Source organism: Denticeps clupeoides, chromosome 1 (assembly GCF_900700375.1).
Source record: "Denticeps clupeoides chromosome 1, fDenClu1.1, whole genome shotgun sequence".
Lineage (NCBI taxonomy): Eukaryota > Metazoa > Chordata > Actinopteri > Clupeiformes > Denticipitidae > Denticeps > Denticeps clupeoides.
The window spans coordinates 20,087,319-20,107,315 of NC_041707.1; the positions used below are offsets into that span (position 1 = coordinate 20,087,319).

General features: G+C 42.9%; 2 protein-coding genes across 3 annotated transcripts; both read left to right on the plus strand.

Annotated features, from left to right (window-relative positions):
- Nucleotides 1-939: 939 nt before the first annotated feature.
- Nucleotides 940-15,318, plus strand: pgfb (placental growth factor b). 2 transcript variants are annotated; one of them, XM_028986832.1, is made up of 7 exons: nt 940-1,125; nt 10,353-10,389; nt 12,593-12,789; nt 13,043-13,122; nt 13,269-13,298; nt 13,443-13,505; nt 13,891-15,318. In XM_028986832.1, exons 1-7 carry the CDS (start codon nt 1,057-1,059, stop codon nt 13,910-13,912), a joined length of 498 nt encoding a protein of 165 aa, XP_028842665.1. In that variant the 5' UTR covers nt 940-1,056; the 3' UTR covers nt 13,913-15,318. The 2 variants fall into 2 exon arrangements, with proteins under 2 accessions (XP_028842665.1, XP_028842673.1); XM_028986840.1 differs by lacking the exons at nt 13,443-13,505; nt 13,891-15,318 and having other exon boundaries at nt 13,043-13,118.
- Nucleotides 15,319-15,740: 422 nt separating this feature from the next.
- Nucleotides 15,741-19,878, plus strand: cipca (CLOCK-interacting pacemaker a). The gene is made up of 4 exons (XM_028986926.1): nt 15,741-15,924; nt 16,236-16,351; nt 16,611-16,780; nt 17,240-19,878. The coding sequence occupies exons 2-4, from the start codon at nt 16,279-16,281 to the stop codon at nt 18,137-18,139; spliced, it is 1,143 nt and encodes a 380-aa protein (XP_028842759.1). The 5' UTR covers nt 15,741-15,924; nt 16,236-16,278; the 3' UTR covers nt 18,140-19,878.
- The last annotated feature ends 119 nt before the right edge of the window (nt 19,879-19,997 follow it).

Here is a 19,997-nt window from a genome sequence, read left to right on the forward strand (position 1 = left end):
GCCGCATTCTCCAGCAGCACAAAAGAGACGCCTGTTCCCGGTGCCGGAGAGGTTTCAGAGGCGTGATAATCAAACCTCTTGACCCCTGGCCTGTCCTTCTTCAGAGGGCTTGAATGGGGAGAGGTGGGGTTGGTGGTGGTGGGGGGGTCATGGGTCAGTTTGCAGACCCCCCCTTCCTCCTGGGTGTGCTTTGCACAACGGTGGGCTGCGCCGCTATCACTTAGCGGCGTGCAAAGAACGCGAGGCCCGCCGGCGAGGAATCTCCAGCACGTGCACTCTGGCACCGCGGCAAACTCGACGTCTCTGAAAGACGAACCCTGCGAGAAAGGCTGAGGAATGTCCGAGCGTCTCCAAAAAATGCAGAGCCCTGAACCGCCAGGCTTCTCGCGTCCTGCGGCTTCTCCGCCTCGCTGTTTTTTTTTTTTACATTCGGACGCAGAAAGCGTCCGTTCTGTGCGTAGCAGCTCTTTCCCTACAAAGAGAGGCGAAGGGAGGAAAGCGACGTGCATTATAAACTGCAGCCGTGCCATTTTGGAGTGGAAGCAGCGAGAAAACCTGCTCACTTCACTCGCAGTTCAGCAAACGTACGCGTTTAAGGGTCGGAAGGGTTGCAGCAGAGCGACAGATCGGCGCAGCAGGGGAAATAGAGGAGGACTGGGTTAGAGAGGGGAAGGGAGGGATCTAATGGTCAGCAGCAGCAGATGCAACAGATGCAGCAGATACAGCACCAGCAGCAGGCTGAAAGGTAGTGAGGGCCAATTAGCAGCTTCTCACTTGCTGCCCGGACCTCCAGTGTGGAGCTTCACTTTGCTCCAGAGGAGCTTCCACGCACGAGGCTCCTTCTGATGCCTTCTTAGGACTTTGGGGGGGGGTTAGAAAAACATCAGATTTTGGACTTTTTTTTTTTTTTTTTTTTTAAGACTGTGGAGGGACGATAGATTTCTTGAGGAAAAAAAAAAAAAGTTTTGATGAACTAGTCCGAAGTTCCTGCTGGAGGCTATTCATCGTTTATTTGCCGAGGGGGGCGGATTTGTGGATTCCGTCTCCAGGTGCGACATGAGGACTCTGTCCGTCCTGATCGTCCCGCTGGTCGCGGCTCTGCAGGCGTCTCTCCCGCCGGCGCAGGTAGGGGCTCCCGCGGGTTCCGGTACCGGATCGGCGGCTCCGGGAGGACGTGCGCGGCGACACGTGGGCCGGGTGGGCTGGGGGCGGACTGCGGGAAAGTCCGAATTCGGCCTGGTTCTCTCTTGACTCGGTGCCACGCGGTTACTGTCGAGTCACGGAGGGGGACGTGACGAGCTGCACCTCCGCGCGGAGAATTACCGTCCGTCACATTCGCCCCGTAACCAGAAGGTTGTGGGTTCGAATCCCCGTCCGCACACACTGCTCCATTCATTACATTTACATTTCCAGCATTTACCAGACGCCCTTATCCAGAGCGACTTACGATCAGTAGTTACAGGGACAGGGTCTTGCTCAGGGACACAATGGTAGTAAGTGGGATTTGAACCTGGGTCTTCTGGTTCCCATAAGGCTACTACCACCCATGGCTGCCCACTGCTCACCTAGGGTGATGGGTTAAAAGCACTTTAGCACAGTACAAGTTCCATCAGAGTTCCACTGGGAGTCAAGCAAGAAAAATCCACCAGAAAGTAAGATTATATGCTTTGGCAGCTATGCGGGCTTTTCTTTTTTTGTTGCTTGTATGAAATGGCACCTCTTTCGAGCCACAGACGATGACCCGGCCCATAAATTTTTCTGGCCGGGAAGACGTGCCCTCTGACACACGCCGGACGGGCCACAGCGTGGCTTCCCCGGCCCGTTCGGCGCTGCTGGAACACACCGACACGTCCCTTGTTCCTCCTGAGGTCCTGTGTTGTGATTCTTCTCGCTGTTCCAAGGTTGTTGATCCCGTCAAGTGTCGGAACTGTGTCTGAGCGACGCTAAATTTGGCGGCTCGGCTAATGGCCAGGAGTGAAACGAGCCTCTTTCGTGCAACTGGCCTCAACTCGGCGGAAGACTCCCATCTGCTGCAGCCGGACTGCGGTCACGTGTAATTTCAATCGGAGGTTGCGGTCGCTGATGCTCTCTCCTGTCCCGTTTGCACCTCTTCTCATGGTGCTATTGTGAGCAGACCGTGTCGCACCAGAGACCTGTAGCGCGTCAGATTGTTCCTTTAAACCCGATTAAAGACACCAGAGGAGGGCTTCAGCGCTGAACCAAGACCGAACTCAGACTTTAAGCCCTTCGACAGGTTGGCTTTGCATGTCCAGCTATAAAAAAAAGCATATTTGCATATTTACAGAGAACCTGCAGGTGACCTCTTAACCTCTTAACCCTCCCCAGACACATCAGCAGGACACTTTCTGTGCGTGTGCAATATTTATGAATGTAATAACAGCTTTGTCATGTTTTTTTTATTAAGCAGAATTATGGATCCAGGACACCATCGTTTTGTAATCACGGTGCTTTCCGTCCAAATAATGCTCGCTATGCCTGCAGCGCGACATCAGGAGCGTTCCTCCTCTAACCCATCCCCGCTTAGGCAAGAGTCCATGCGCTCATCTAACCTACCGTAAAATGGTCCGGGGGAAAAGCAAACAGTGAACATGCGGTCGAGAGACCATTTATAAACGTCTTCTCCCGCTGTCGGGCTGAGGGTGGAGCGCTCCGGTCTCCCCCGAAATACCCTCAATAGACAATGGAGATAAATTCTCTTTGGCAACAGTTTCCGGGATGCTGGCGGGCCGTCGGCACAGGAATGTGCTGGTGCCGTTGTGTTGAAAGAGGCGGCTAATAATGGAGTACACCCTACACCCTGTACCCTGATACTCACCTGGGGACACAAACCACAAAGTGCACGGTGGACCAGGACAATTTGGCATATCGTTCCCATTCGTTCTAGATGACAAAGTCTGGCTAGTGTGGTTTGAGTCCTTTTTGGAAGTGTTATTACTGTGTAAGTTCCACGTGTACACAGTCAATCTCTCCCCAAATGGTACGGTGCAGTACTGCCTGCCATGTCGGGTCTACCTGTTCACCCTGTAGCGGCGTTAACCCTGACCCAGTATCTCCAGTACAACGCAGACCTGTACCAAACAGACATGGCATCCCAGGCTGCTCTGCTCAGTTGGCTGTGAAGCCGATATTTAGTATGTTGGTCCTGCTTTTGATTTCAAAATTCAAATGCTTCACGTCAGGTTGTGATCATCAAAAGACATTCTTGAGACCACGGAAATGATGTAAATAAATGGAAATGGCAATAAGGCAATCCGTAAATATATACAGACCCGGAGTTCCCCATGTAATAATACAAACGAGATAAAGAGACATTTAGATATATACGCATTTAAATCAGAAAAAATTGAAAAAGTGGAGCGCTGTTTTAATATTGTGATTTTTTTCCACGCTTATTTATATAGCTGACCTCTAAAACTGTCCTTCAGGCCTGTTTACAAATGATTTGGCAGTGATCCATGTCTACGGTTTATTGTTTATTGGTTTGGTCTTATCTGGCCACTTATCAGACACTGCGTTTTATTCTTAGCTTATGTGCCATTCGGTCTTTCCTGGCGTATTTTCGCTCTCTGGACATTTCCTGCACATCACCTTATTGCCTGTCTGTGTCTGTGTCGCTTCTCTCTTCCTGACTGTAATTGTACTTCACAGGGCGCATGTCATCCTCTCAAAACCTTTGTCTCGTTCTCCGGTGACCGTTTAATGTCTTTCCTCTGTTTCGTGCAGTGTGTTCACCGCGTTGTGCCCTTTCCTTGTCTTTTTTTGTGTCTGCATCCTGTGCTGTTTATTCTTGGCCCTCTTCCTGCGCAGGATGCAGAGGTGGCAGAATGCTGAGGGCCCGATGACAGGCGTGCGTGTGGAATTGGGGTTTTATCAGCTCCGTCTTCCTGGCACTTGCTGCCTAGCACCGTGCCGGTCACCCGCTCCTGCGCTGTGATCTTACAACGCCCGACCTCCAGCAGGACGAGGGCCTGCTGCGGGCGGGGCCTCGCCCTGCTCCAAACTTGAACGAGAGTCAAGCAGAAATTCATGAGTCACTATTTCAAACGCCACCGCAAAATTCCAAGCACGCATCTTTCTATATTTGAGCCTTTAAACGTCTGTCCGCTGTGTTGCTCAGCTGAGCCAAGGATAGGCTATGCAAGTTTGTACTGAGCGCAGCCTTTCCATCTGCCGGTATTTACCTTCTCTGAATCAGCGAGTGCTGTCTTCTGGGCGAAGGGACCTTATCACAACATTTCTGAGGTGATTCATTTGTCTGAGTGCTGCAGAAGTTGGTTGAATGCGACTTTCTTTGTTCAATGGCTTGGCAATAACATACACACACATATATACATATATACATATATATATATATATATATATATATATATATATATATATAGACACACACACTTCATCCGTAGTCAGGAAAGACGAAAATCCTGAGAAGGGGGGAGCGGGAGCAGGACCCCCGCACCTCCTGCATGCGGGACGTGATTAAGTGCAGGTGTTTCCTTTCCATCAACACGTAGGGAAAAATAATACTTGAAGCTGACCATCTGCGCTGCAGTCGGACCTCTTACCCTGCATTGATACGACAGAGGTGGGGTGGAGCTGTTTGCTGAGACGAGCCAAAAAACAAAGGTTTGTTTCTCGGGTATGTACTCCATGATGATCGGTGACGGGGGGGGGGGGGGGGGGGGGGGGTAATTTCCACTATGATGAGTTTGAAAAACAACCCAAAAAAACGGAGGAACAAAAATTTGGGGTCAAAAAATGGATTGGCAGTATACTTCTTCTTCCAACAACAACATTTATTTCTTATTTAGTACAAGATCACAAACAGTATGTCTCAATGGGCTTTGACAGGCCCTACAGTCGACACCCCCCCACACTTTGACCCTGCGCACAAGTTTAGGAAGGAGTGAGCGTCCTGCATTCTTACTGGCTGTTGCTCAATATATGATATCTGGTCATCTGTGTCTGGATGTTTGGCCATAGTTGACCATGGGTCCTCAGCAAATTGGCCACAGCTGACCAGTTTTACGTGTATGAGGGTGCAGGAGGCACAGGCGCACAACCTCGTGAAATAGAAGCAAATGAAACACACAGCATCACACTTTTTCAATAAAAAACTATTTGGGCCGGCAACAATTAATAACTTAATTACTCACCATCATAGCCACCTAATGATTAACCACATAATGAGGGAACGTAAACAATGAGGTGGTGCAACCTGGTGGGCCAGGGCCACTGTGGCCTAACACGTCATGACAGAAAACGCGAGGGACCCGGGCGCAAATCATTTCAACATATATAGTTATTTTTGTCTGTCTGTCTTAATTTTAGTTTGAATCTAGTCTTTGAATCCAGCTGTCATTTTAGTCTTAGTCATGTCCATACTTATTCTAGTCTAGTCATGTTTCAGTCAACTAAATGTTAAGCATTTGACAAAAGTATCCATGAATATTTTAGTCTTGGTTTAGTTAACAAGAACTGATGTCATTGTACTCAAATTTTAGTACAGAACAGACGAAACAACATTTTCTTTTAGTCAAACCCATTTCATAATTAAAACAAGGTTATCGTCATATTTTATTATTTTTACCTTGTCCCATATTCTCCATGTCCCATTTTTTTCCAGGTTTTCCATCTACTAAACCATCACAACTATCCTGAAATCTATTTATTGCTGCAATTGTGTCTTGTGGAAGTGAGGTCATCTGTGCGACTGGATGGGAGGAAACAGAGACCACAATATAATAATGCAATTAAATGAGAGGAAATAACGTCTCATTTTCATCAAAGTAATGGCACTTATATAAAAATGGCTGCGTGCAAACGGCATCTCGCTTGTGTGGTTTGGGGCTCAACACCTGATGCAGGCAATGCTTTATAGTGAGGACTTCAGGTGCGGGGAATCAAGAGGGGCGTGGCTGTAATCAGTGCTCCAGGGACTCTTGTCAAATGCACCCTGATGCATATGAGCTGGAGAATGACCCATCACCCTCTGATTTGGCTCAGATGGTAAGGTCTAACGTTTGTTTATAAGTGAGAGAAAGTGAAGTGATTGTCACATGTGATACACAGAAGCACAGCACATGGTGCACACAGTGAAATTAACCCAACACCCTGAGTGAGCAGTGGGCAGCCATGACAGACGCCCGGGGAGCAGTGTGCGGGGACGGCGCTTTGCTCAGTGGGATTAATTTAACCTCCTCAGACCCAAGCTTTCTTTACAGTGTATTTTTTTATATTTCCTTTATCTGTCTGGGATTAGTTATCTTCTTGTATAAGGACATTGGGGTTTAGTTTGCAATAAAACTCAAAAAAGTTGTGTTACAATATTATTACGAAGATTGGTCGAATTATTCTAACATTTAATACTTCAGACACTTGTAAGTAAAATGTTTCAACCTCAACAGTGGATGAGCATTAGTACCTTGTCCACTTTTGTTTTTCTAACCCCAGAATGCTGTTGATATTGCCGTCATCCTGTTTTCTTTATGGGTTGTGTATAGTGCTTCTCTGACCACTAGAGGGCAAAGCCCAAATGTCCCCATATGAGGACACAGGGTCTCAGATGTTGTTGGACATATGTAATTCATCTGATGCCCTGACCCACATTTCCCACTTACTGAATGTTTATAGATCTTGGCAGCCCATCCCATCTAAATTGTAAAATATCAGGATTAATAGAAAAACAAGCCCTAGACAATCAGCCTGCTTATAGATTTGTGCTTTTCCACTGATTAGCTTTTTAGAACCTATTGGACTTTTGGTTTTTTTTTTTTCTCTCAAGCGTTTGAAAGTTTTATTTGTGCTCACCCATAAATCTTCTCTTCTACATTTTATAAATTTTCCACAGCCCAATGCAGTTCAGCTATTACTCACATGAGAATTTGAGATTTTTGCTGATCAGAGGGAAAAGTTCAAATTGTGGCAGACTGAGATCTGAAGCAAAACGCTAATGGCGTTAGTTTTCAAATGCCTGATTATGGAATAAACAGTTGCTGTGAAAAAGTAACACAGATGCTCCAGAGTATTCGCATATCAAGGCACAGCAGCATTAACTGCCATGATCAGACCTTACTCTTCGTCCCTATAATGTGTTGTCCCAAGGGTCTGTGGAGATGAGAGGAACGGGTGCAATTGCAATCAGGAAATATGAATTTCTCCTTCCTACAGTGGCTCTGCTTGGGACGGGGGGGCACTTGGCCACCCGCCAGACTCACTTTAATCTCTCATCTGGAGGTAATTTCCTGGGGTTTACACAGCAAGAGCAACATTTACTGTAATAGGGTTCACAATTACCCCAGGCTCTTCCATGCCAATGTATGTGTGTGTTTGTGTCTTTTGTGTGTGGGGGGGGGCGGTGTGTTGTTCTCTGTTTGTTTTTCAATTGCATGAATTGAATTGCGAGTTATTTAGCATAAATTAACAGTGAGTTAAAGGACATTACTACCAATGATATTGCAATTTGAAGTAGTGATTCATTGTGTGATTCATTGGTGCAGCTCTGTGAAATGTACTTAAAATGCTTCACACATTGGGCACTATTATCAAACTGGCGATTAAGCAAGTGTGGGACATTAGTACCTCACTAATTTCAGGTAACTTCTGTTAGTGTGTCATTACTTCTGTCATCCACATCACAATGATGTGTTATACAGAGAGTTTAGAACAGGAGGAGCCAGATGATTGTCACATGCAATGCAACATTAAAAACTGTGGCACTGGTTGAAAAATAGTGCACATTGTGTGAAACAATAAAAGGCATCCTAAAGTACAATCTTAAGAGGCCTAAAAGTCTGTCACAATATGTCAAGTTTTATCATTTTTCAAAGCAAGTAAACTGCATTTCAACATTCTCCATTCTTCTAATGAAGCTGCATGTTTGAAGATGAATCTTACAGACGCTGCAGTATACTTGTAATGTCACCTCAGGAGATGTTTCTCTTTCAGTTCCTTCATGTCTGCTTCCAGTTGAAACCGCCCCACTGCTTTTCCCATAGCACTAAGCTCCGTATTCACAGTTCATTTTGATTCGTATTTTGGGCAGTATATTGTATGCGGCAATGCTTCATTTTTCAAAGTAACCATATTTTTGCCCTCAGGTTAAAAACCTATATATTTGTCCATGAACGCAAAAGTATAAATGTTCTTATGATGTCATATGACCGATGTGAATCAAATAATTCGGATTTTATGAAACGCGTATTTGACACCCAAATTAACTGACATAGACCATAAGGACACTGAGGTCTGGAAAAGTTAGGTCTGGGATAAGATGATCTCAGACTGGATGCAAAGAGTAACCTGAGCTTAAATTTCCTTTCCCAAATATCAAACACCAACCTTTTACATTCATGGGAGTCTCCATTTCCATCCCAGTCCACATACTTATGAGGAGCCAGAAGTCTGCAGAAATGTTTGGGCTCCATTTTGTTTGCTTTTCTATTTCTCTCAAAACTTCCTGCCCTACATGAGAAGATATTCGCTGTGTAACTGCTTAGCCAACACTCACTTCACACAAGTAATAACTATGCTGCTGTCTGGTGATGTAAGTTTCTCAACATACAAAAGGTTTGCCTACAGACTTTTGGGCCTATTAATGGTACAGAGTTTTGGTTTAAAGCTAAAAAAAAGTATGTTTCAATAAAACAACGTTCGTTCACATGTGTGAAAGTGTTTTAGTTGTTAATAATTATGAAAGTAGGCAGGAAGACAGGAATGAAATGCATTAATGCTAAATGGCATGGAAAATTGAAAGGGCATGGTCTGTGGCACACTTTTCAGTTAAATAAACAGGAGCATTTGTAAATGTTCTCAATTCAACATTCTGTGAGTGCAATGAAAGAAAATTCAAAGAGCAGTAGACTTCATTACATTGAATGCAAAAAATGGATAAAAGGTTTGAAGCTAACTTCAAATAATAAAACCACGCAGTATGAAGCTTTTCCACCCTGTCATGGCAGTTTGGAATGAGGCTTTGAACCGGCCATTATGGCTGAACTGCTAATTATTGTATTGCGCTTCACCCTCACCGCTCACTGACTCGTAGTTTGCATGTTTTTGTGATCTTGGTAAATTATTATTCAGAGAAGCAGATTCAGTGAAACAGAATTGTGCCACGTTTTCACAGTCCTGGACCTGTGGTCATTTGGCTCGTCCCTATCTAAATCCTTGCGGCGCAACACGTCCCTGGCCTTCTTCAGACAGCTACGCTACACTGTGAGTGGAGTCCAGGTGGCTCTTTGGTAGTCAGAATACCCTTGTAATGTGGCTACCACAGCACATATAATCCACCATATACAACAGCTGGATTACACACTGCTAGGAAGGGCCTCCAAGTGGTAATAATATTAGTTGGTCCACATGGCATCACAACCACAACCATTATTTAACGTGTGCATTTTCCTGTACTTTTTGGAACACCTTCTGCCACCTTTCCATGCTGTCACATAATGCCATCACAGGGTACATGGTACAGGGTACATCTCAACATGGTATATTAGTTTATTGTATTATTAATTCATGATTTATTCTTACTTCTGACTCCATCATTACTGCTCATACTAGACTGAGCTTAGTTCAGAAGTCGGGCTGGTAGTAGCCTAGTGGGTAACACACTCGCCTATGGACCAGGACACTCGCGTATGAACCAGGAGACCCAGGTTCAAGTCCTGCTTACTACCATTGTGTCCCTGAGCAAGACACTAAACCCTAAGGTGCTCCAGGGGGACTGTCCCTGTAAATACTGATTGTAAGTCGCTCTGGATAAGGGCGTCTGATAAATGCTGTAAATGTAAATGTAAATGCACAAATATTCTGCAGTCCCACACGAGTTCAGGGCCACACGAGTTCTCCTTGCCTTCTAGCCCCTCCCAATGTCCATGTCCTTACAAGAAACGATGATTGGCTGATTGTATAGTATAATCAATTCTTCAGCTTCAAAGTAAGGAGTGACTGGAGTGGCGGCCATGAACCAGTCTGAATTATTTGCATGCTAATTAAGTTCATCAGGTCATTCTGAAACACACCTTTATCTCTGGTGGTGAATGGTGAAAGTTATTGTATTAAAATGAAGTGACACAGTGCACACAACGAAATGGGAAAATAAATATCCAAAAGTTACACCACAGGAAAGAACTTTTGAACTTAATCCTCATGATTAGTATGTGTAACTTTCATGGGAACATATGGGAGCATCTCCTGGTCTAGTGTTTTCTGCCCAAAATCTAGAAGATTTTTTAAACAAAACCTAATGATCCTTCATTATGGTGTTTTCCTTGGCTTTCTGGTCAACACATATGTTACAGTTAATTATGTGTCTTGTGATTTTGTTGCAGAATTTTCCATCATCCAGCACTGGCAGCTCTTCAAAAGGTAAGAACTGGTTGTAGCAATACTGCCCCATACAGCACCTTGACCAAACTAGCTGATCAACCTTCTAAAGCTGGTAGCTTCTGGGGAACCAGCAAGCTTCTACTGCTACATACCTTTAGCTTCTCATAGCTGGTATGGTCAGCAAAATCATTCATCACCAATAGATGATCAAACTAGCCGGACTTTTGTACTACACAAGGGACCTCTAGCTTTGGAGTCACCTACCTTAAAGACACCTGTTGGAGACACCAGGACCCATGTTGGAGAGACGTTATATAATAATAATTACCCACTCACTTGTCCAATGTGTAAATGCACCACAGGGCAACAACACAGTGATACTCTTCAGCAGGTTCTTGAGTTCCTTACCTGCCCAAATTACGAGATTTGCTCGCTCTGAAGCGAACTAGGTATCCTCTGCCTAATTAAGTATGATTTAATGAGAGTCACGGATCCTCCTGTTTTAATTGTAGTTTAGAATAAATCTGGGCCGAGTTGACATCTGTCAAGTGATACTGGGAACACCAGTAAAGTGAGGATTTCTTGGTCCATATCCCATCGTTTCCAGCTGTGTGTTTTCATCACCTCCCACGGCCCCAGATCATGTACATAGAGCTGGTAGGTTCCTTCTGATGAACTCATGGGTCAGACTTTACTCAAGGGAGTTGTGGGTACTGCAGTCAAGTACAGCCTCATAACAAATAGGTTATGTATATGGACATTTTCCAGCAGTTGTTCCTCTCCCCCTCCTCCTGTACTGTTTATTTTGACCCTGTTTTTCTTTCCTTTTTTCTGGTTGATACCTCAGGGACTCTTTCACACATAAACTCCCACAGGAAAGGCTGGATTACACAAACAGTAAAGCAAAAAAAGTTGAAATGCTAGATGTGTGTTTCATTGCTACTTCTGCTTTATCCAAGGGAAGGAAGAACACCGAACCAACAAACTTTAAAATACACAAATGTCCATTAAAATAGCTAAAACTATGAAATATTTTGCTAAATCTATTATACAACTGTAAAATTATGCACACAATTCACAAACGGGCCTGTTCTTATTCTCTGTGGCATTCACTTTTTCTAAATTACACAATTACATTGCAATTAATGAATTATGAACCCAAACTGTGCAACACCAACACTGAGTTGAACTAGTAATTTAAACGTGTCTGGTGCAGATTTGAACTAGATTTCTGTGACTTTGTGACAATGTCCTAGCTGGGTTCCGCTTGCCCAAAGTGAAATGTGAGAAGTCACGTGAGGGCACACTGTTAGTGGTGCTCTACTCCCATCAAGTGGTGGTAGACCTGTGTCAAGTACACAACCAGTCAAAGGTTTGGGCACACCTGCTCATTTCTTTTATTGAGTCTTTGGTGTCATTGACGAAACGGATTTCGTCACTGCGGAATGAGGATGTACGCAATACGGGCGAACCCAGGTGCAGGAGAGTGCGAGGGAGTCGTGAGTATTGCTGGTTTACTCTACGTGCGTGAATCAGCTGAACACATCCGGTGGCGTTGGCACTCGAGTCAAAATATAGACAAACAAAAAATGGACAGAACAGGACCGGGCATACGTGGAGAGTGAAGCGTCGAGTTGAAACAAAGGGGTGTTGAACTCAATGACCTCAGGGCAGCTGGGAATCACCTGTCGCCGCTTTTCCGTTCCCATCACGTGCCAGAGGTGTGGAGTGTCACGTGATATTTGGACACTGTACAGCAAAACTATTAAAAAAGTTAATGTAGCAAACAAGGCAAGGTTCTCTGAAGCAGGCAACGTTTGCTGCAAAGGCAGCATTGTACAGTCATTCAGACAATGGGGGAGCAGTTATGGAATTAAAGGGAGGTGACCAAGAGTCCGACCGATAAAACATATTTTATTTTCAAATCTGTGTTTCTTATATTACATTCTTCAAAATGGTCCCCATATTTGCCCAAGAGTTGTTTTACTGTGTGGCTCTTGGGATTTTGGAAATTAAAGAATACTCATTAAGAACTAATTTGCTAGTTTGCTAGTTAGCTGGAGCTAGATGAGAAGGTCTCTTCTTATCATGTTGGCAAGATGAGGATATAATGGGAAAGTTTTTGCACCAGTCTTAGCAGTCCTACAGTCCAAAACATCAGCATTGTGGTGTGTGTACTGTTGTCATTGCTCTCCTGTTTCTACTTCATGACTGGCAACTTTCTGATCTGCTTTTGTTACAGTGATGCTGTTTCAGGAAGTATGGGAGCGAAGCTTCTGCCACACTATAGAGAAACTGGTGGAGGTGGTACAGGAGTACCCAAGTGAGGTGGAGCATATCTACAGCCCTGCCTGTGTGCCAGTGGTACGCTGTGCTGGTTGCTGTGGTGATGAGAACCTTGAGTGCCACCCTACTCTCACGTCAAATGTCACCATGCAAGTAAGTGACAGGGACACAGGAATTGCTTGGGATGTGCTTTGGTATTCATCCATCCAAAGAAGGAGAACATATTTTATTGTCTTAACATAAACCATGATTGGTTTTACGATACTGAGCACTGTAGTTAGGGGTGTAGCCAGCCATCATGAAATAAATCTGCAAACAGTATGCCCAACAAGATTTGGTTTGCTCTTGTCAAACACTTTAAAGGTTGTAATGGTGAAATTAAAGTTAATGTTCTTGTTTTTCTCAGCTGTTAAAAATCAAGCCAACAGAAAAGGGCCGGGAGTATGTTGAGATGACCTTTGTTGAGCACCGCACGTGTGAGTGTAGGTAAGATGTGAAGCAACAAAACTAGTCGCATTGTTTTTGTATTAAGAATTTCAAAGTCAATGTATATTATCACATACTTTTTGGTCTTTTTCAGACTTTTAATGCTCTTTATTCTCTTTTGACTTCAATGTATTTTTGTATTTCAGATTGAAAAAACCTTTGCATAAACCTGAAAGGTATGCCCCAGTAGTTATATTGATGAATGTACCTTAACATTACAGTAATTAAATCCAAAAAACATCCAATTTATTCATATTTCAATGACTGATATATTCATATGACTGATATTTTTACATTTGGAATTTAATTCATCTTTACAGACGGAGACAAAAAGGAAGAGGAAGAAAAAGAAAGGAGAAACAAAAATCAAAAAACTGTGAGAAGTAAGTGATGGCATAAATATTCCGTTGGGATTTAAGGAGTTTAAAATGTTCATGCTTGCCCGTTGATGACAGCAGTTTATCAAATGCAATCCAACCAATGTATTTAAACCTATGTTTTTTGTTGGGCTGTCAATCAACTTAAAATTTGTAAGCAATTAAATGAACATTCATTTTTAAAACTAAAACTTGCTAAATGCATATTTGAAATGATGAAATTGTGTGGGATAAAGAATCAGACAAGGAGTGGCGACAGGGAGATGATCCGGTCAGTTTTTTTGTTTTTAAATAAAGTGCCCTACAGACTGACAGTAAACAAACTGAGTATAAAGTTCCATGAAAATTGATCTAATTCTCCCTTATTTTTTTCCTCTGCTCCACAAAACAGGTGTCTTCCCCCTCGGAGGTAACTGCAGTGCTTCTGTAAACTGCTCCTGCTCCTCACGCAGTAATGACTCCACTGCCCATCTTCTAAGCACTTTCCAGCGCAGTTTGCGTTTTCTTTAATGCATGACCTGAACAAACAAGGTTGTGGGGATGAGGCAATCCTGTAACTCGGGAACATTTCCCTGACTCCATAGGAAGTAGATGTTTGGTGAAGTTTACCCAAAGAGTGTATATTATTATAATTATTATTCATATTATAACAAAGCCTTTATTCGTATTAATACATCTAAAATCGTGCAAAAAGCAGTTTCACTGGTTTTCTTCGTTACTGTCCCTCTGTGTCCCTCTGGTGGTATTATGTCAAACTGCTAACATTTTTTCTCATGAATCTTTAATTTCTGATTATATTCATATTGCATCAGACAGTATGAATAACATGAGATGATAATAATAGTATGTATTATACATTAATTATGATTGTTATAAGTATAGGAGCAGATATGTAAGGTTTTGTTAATCGGGATATGTGTCGACAAAAATGGTTGGTTTTATTTCAGACATCTTTTAACAGGTGAAAATGTGGTAAGGGAGCATTATTTGACTGACACAGAATTTTTAACATTGGGAATAATTCCACAAAGCAAACATTCTTTTGGGAGTGTTGAACACATTTACCACTGATGTTTAAATATGCTATTGTATTAATAAGAAACACACTTTTCAAATTGCTGTCTCCCCCAGTACATTTATTACATATACATGAAGTATGTCACTGTTAATTCCTTAAAATCCAACCTAGAAAGAAAAGGTCCTTGTTTTTGCTGAGACAGGAATCATTTTACAATGGGATACTTTGATGGTTGATCTGATGGACTCTCTGTTGTTGGTGGATCCTGATGTCCTCGTGACAGCAATTAAGGAAAGAAAAGAAATAACGACACTATATGCAAACCAGCTGCTATTTCCAAATGTAAATTCCCTTTAACTGTTATTCATCATATTAACTTATTTAGTAGAGATAAATATATTTTTTATCATTAACAGAATGACAGTCAGACCATTTTTATTCTGTTCCACAAAATGTTACTTTACAGACAGAAGTATTGTTAAAGCAATTCAACTTTCACTATTAGCATTATGTCACACTGTTTGCACTGGGCCAAAATACAGATGTTTACTGTACATTTTAAAACATGAAGATTGCAGGAGGACACAAAGGGGACATTTGTACAGGGGGACATCAGTATACATTATGATGGGTGTTTTAATGTACTTAATGTATTTATTGCTCTGTTCAATTCTAAGAGCATTTCATTTGACAAAGAACAATTGTGTTCAGAATGGGATCATTAGAAAGGTGAGCAATTAATTAATAAAAAAAATGCAGAAAATGTCTGGAGATGTATGACAGTCGTGTATATTGTACATTCAGCAGAAATATTGTAATTAAGAATGAATACATTCATGCCAATAAAAAGATTTATTAAAAAAGCTACATATCCCTCATTTGATTGGTGGGTAGAAGTCCATTGGTGGGTAGAAGTCCATTTTTTCCCACATTTAGCTTGAGATATTTCGTAATTTTACGTGTGTAATGTGACATTTCATTTGCCATGACCCGATAAATGTATGTGTTTTCTGAAATCTGATACAGTCCAGCGTTGCATAATGTAATATTATACTACACAAGCGTAGACAGGCTGCACTTACTGCGCGTCCCTCCCGGCAAGTGATGAGACGTTTTTGCAAGTAGGTCACGTTTTCAGACGTAATGCCAGTTTTTTTAACCAATCAAATCGCATTTTGGTCCAGAGGGGGCGGGCCTTACAGCCCTAGAAAGCTGACGTTCGAGCCGTTCCCTCAGCAACGGCTCCACTCAACGTGTACGTAAAGCGGAAGCGATCGTCGCAAATCCAGGACATCAGAGAAATAAAAGCCACAGATGTTTTGACGGTGAAGGGACCCACCGCCTCAAACCCGCCCAGACCGGGCGCGGACCTTTCGGAGAACGAACTCTACGCATGGCGCGGGCAATGTAAGTCACCTGCTGGAGCGGCGCCGTAATTACGCGTAATTGCTGTGCTCTCCTGTGACCAGTCCCGTGTTCAGCATCGTGCGTCACTGCGACGGCGTCTGGCAGTCTGTACGAGTTCAGGATGGAACGCTAACGAGCAACATTAGGCCGTTCTCGTATATCCGCGTGTGGCATCTTTCGCGCTGGGCCGAATAGAAATGGGACCTTGATCGTGGAACGCTGCATATTTTACAGCAGTGGTGCAGTAGACGTGTTCGTGTCTTCTTTACGTCGGACGTTGTCCTTCTAACGCGCAGCTGTGTGCGATGCAGGTGGGGACAGTTGTGAAGTGAGGTCCTGACCAGCGCCATCAAGATGGATGGGCAGAGAAGAACAACACCCCTGCTGGCCAAAACCGTCTCCATGCTGGACTCTGAAGGTTTTTCAGGTCAGAAATGAACAGCAATAAAAAAAGTAGCACATGTATTATAAATGTGTAACTATTTTAGTGTAACAAGGCTTCTCTCTCTTTTTGCTTATAAGCATTAAGCAAATGTCGGTACCAGTAAATATTCTCACTTTGTCTTTGTTAGAGCATTTGGTCCTCACCCAAGATATCAACACCGTACTGTACATTGTCACACAATCACCGACAGACTAGTTTTAACATCACTCCATTTTCTTTTTCCTGGTGAAATGAAATCTAGATGCAAGCTCTGGCTATGTCAGCGCCTTTGACCACGCAGATTCTGATGATGGAAGGAGACCCCTCAAAGCACCCCAAGATCCACAAATTGCTCCACACATGGCCCTGATGCAAGGGTCCTACCCAGGACTGTCCCCCATGATCATAATGAACAACTTTGTCCTGAAACAGGTATGCTTATTGAACATATACATCCAATGAAATATCTTGAAATTGATGTATATTTTTGTTGTTACAGAATACTTGGTTTTCAAATGTGATCCCTAGGCCTGACCTTCCTCAGTTTTCTATAAATTATCTGCAATATGATTTGATAAGTGTGTTTAGGTACTGCATGATTTCTTTTTTTATATCCTGGTACTATAAAAACACAGAGAATCCCAGATTCTCCCAATTTGCCCGATTATGACAATATTGAGCTTGTATGTCAGTGTAAGATAGCATCATTGGCAGTAGAGGCAGGCATGTGTTGGCAGGGGAGGTTATTGTTGTACAAGCTGTTTATCCAGTTGGAATTTGATTTGGTTTCATAGCTGTTAGACAGTAATGAATTGAATGTGCTATCAATTGGAATCAGACAGCATGAATCAGCAATGTTAGCTGATCCTATCTTATTTTTTCCCCCGCAAGCCAAATAGCATGGCTCCAACATTACAACCCTGGAGTTTCCCATCTAGCCTCGAAACGGTTAATCAGTCCCCAGTGGTTCTTCTCCAGCCAGTGGGCACCGGCAGCAGTGGGGTTTCCCAGAACAGACCTATCGTCAAGCACCGGCGGTCCAAGAAGTTTCTGCCGATTCTTAAATCGTTTCCCAGAATCGCTCCCCATCCAAGCAGCAACAGTTCCAGCTCTACCGAGTTGCGCAACACCGGATCACCTCATGGAGATCGCCGTCGGCGTAGTCATCGTTCTGACAGACTGCCTAACAGTCCTGTCTCCACCAATCACCTCCCACAGCTTGACCTGGAAGCTGAGACTGAAAACTCACAGAACGGATCTCAATATGACTTTCAGATGGTGAAGACTATCGATTGTCAGAATTCTCTGTCAAGGCCCACAAGCCCCCCAAAGCGCTCTCAGCCTCACCCCGCCACCGTGATGTTCTCCATGAATTCTGATTGCAGCCCTGGTCTCTCCGCTCCTGGGATCTTGGCTTCTTCATCGTCCCAAGCGGAATGCATGGAGAATGTTCCAGAGTCGCTCTCACCTTGCCAGAGCAAACGCAAGCGCTTCTCCAACACCTACAATATCCTCAACAGGTCTGGCTTGTTGGGCATCACTCTTCGCACCAAGGAGCTCATCCGTCAGAATCAGCGCTCCCAGGCACAGCTTCTACAGCTGCAGGCCCAAACAGACTTATTTGCTGAGGCGGTGAGTAGTGGTGACCCCCTGATCTGGTCAAAACTCCAGGTTATGCTTCAGGAGGCCAAAGAGGTAGAGGAGGACTGTCTGGGCCAGGAAAACTGGTTCCAAAGCACAGATGTAGCTGGTCTTGCTCAAAACGATGCTGGGAGACTTGCATCCCACTAAACTTAAACTGGCTACTCACATCTTTGATTTGGATGGGCTGAGTTGCACTGCTTCCAGGAATGGGAACCCAATGGACTGCGTAAAACGATGAGGACTTTCTTTCACTTGTTTCATCAGTAACCAGGAGGATGTTGAGGTCATCCACATAACTAATAAGTAATTATGATTACCTACCCAACTGAATTTAAATAAAAGATTGTTTTAACCATTTGAGTTATTACACAGGTGATGAAAGTAACTTGTCCTGAGTATTTCCTAAAAGCAGTGCAGAATAGGCTAAATTCGATGTTTTTATTACAGTGGAGCTGGTCCCATTGAAATTTAGTAAATATGACATTTAACTGAGCCTTATACAAAACACATTGCATTCAATGATATATGTGAAAGTGAAGTGATTGAAACACTTCAGCACAGTACACGGTTACACAACAAAATGTGTCCTCTGCAATTAACCATCACCCTTGGTGAGCAGTGGGCAGCCATGACAGGCGTTGGGGAGCAGTGTGTGGGGACGGTGCTTTGCTCAGTGGCACTTTGGCCGATTGGGATTCGAACCGGCAACATTCTGATTACGGGGCCGCTTCCTTAACCACTTGGCCACCACTGCCTGTGATTATGTGTTAGAAATCTATGCTATGTGTGAGTCCAACTATACTTTTCTGACATATATTAGCATGTAAAATATTTATTGCATATTTACAGAAATGGCTTATGTAAGAATGCTAATTAATGAGGTTATCAAGATCTTTACTTTTTTTTACTTTTGCACTCTGACCTGTGAAACACTAATCTGATACTTACCTCATGTGGGTTGCAGTTGTCTTTTCATTTTACTTCTATTACAAGGCCTTGCTTGCATTCTTATTTGTCTTAGTCTTCACCATCCTATGATATTTTTAATATCATGTAGTCAGAGAACGCTATGATGTTTCACTGTAGCCAGTATTTATTATTTTATTTATCTATTTATTTTGTATTCTTTTGAAATCACTCAGTTACTGGGCCTTTAATCACTGCATTTATGTTCAGGCCTACACTTGCTAATATCACATGTGCCTTGGGTTCCTGCCACTGTCACATAATCAAAGCCTTGTTGCACAAGAAGACGTGCAGTTCTGAGTGATTTATCAAAAAGCTTCACTTTATTTTCAGGTGTCTTTCAGCCTTCTTTGTTATTTAGTTCATGCTTTTGAAGAATTCATGAAGGTCAGTGTTTTATATAAGGCTTTTTCTGTTTTAATCAAAAATGTCTACAGAAATGCTAATTTGTTTAATGGTTTGACTTGCGAACGTTGTCATTGTTCATTCAACTCAACCCCATAAAATAGCTCAAGAACAGAGCCCAGTTATATTAACCTCAACTGTTGGTCCTGTTAATTCTATAACATGCTTTAGATGCATTCAGTGTAATAATCATTAGGTGGGTTGCACTTTTCATTCTGTGATGACATGCAAGATAAATGCCTTTATTGTCACTATACAAATACAGCAGATTGGTCTGTTGGTGGTGCTTTGTGCTTTTTCTTTTCATTCTTTTATAAATACATAAATAGCAGTCAACCATGTTATGACTGAGCAGATTTTTCAGATCTTTCCTGCTTTTAAATGGACTGTAGATAGCTATGCAACATTTGGAGAGTGCACAACCTTTTTAAAAGTGCTGGACTGAGTGACTTTTGTACTTTTTTTTAAATGACAGGTTTCATGGACATGAATGCTTAATAAAGTTTTTTCTTGAGCATTTTCTCTTTCGTTCTTGAATAATGGAAGAAAGAAAATCTTGAATATATGCCACTTTTCACACACAGTGCATCCGGAAAGTATTCACATATGTATTTTTTACATTATTGTTTCTTCA

Coding starts and splice junctions, on each gene's coding strand:
- cipca (XM_028986926.1), top strand. CDS start 16,279: ATGGATGGGCAGAGAAGAACAACACCCCTGCTGGCCAAAACCGTCTCC. Junction 16,352..16,610: donor GGACTCTGAAGGTTTTTCAG/GTCAGAAATGAA, acceptor AATGAAATCTAG/ATGCAAGCTCTGGCTATGTC. Junction 16,781..17,239: donor ACAACTTTGTCCTGAAACAG/GTATGCTTATTG, acceptor TTCCCCCGCAAG/CCAAATAGCATGGCTCCAAC.
- pgfb (XM_028986832.1), top strand. CDS start 1,057: ATGAGGACTCTGTCCGTCCTGATCGTCCCGCTGGTCGCGGCTCTGCAG. Junction 10,390..12,592: donor CACTGGCAGCTCTTCAAAAG/GTAAGAACTGGT, acceptor CTTTTGTTACAG/TGATGCTGTTTCAGGAAGTA. Junction 13,123..13,268: donor CACCGCACGTGTGAGTGTAG/GTAAGATGTGAA, acceptor TTTGTATTTCAG/ATTGAAAAAACCTTTGCATA.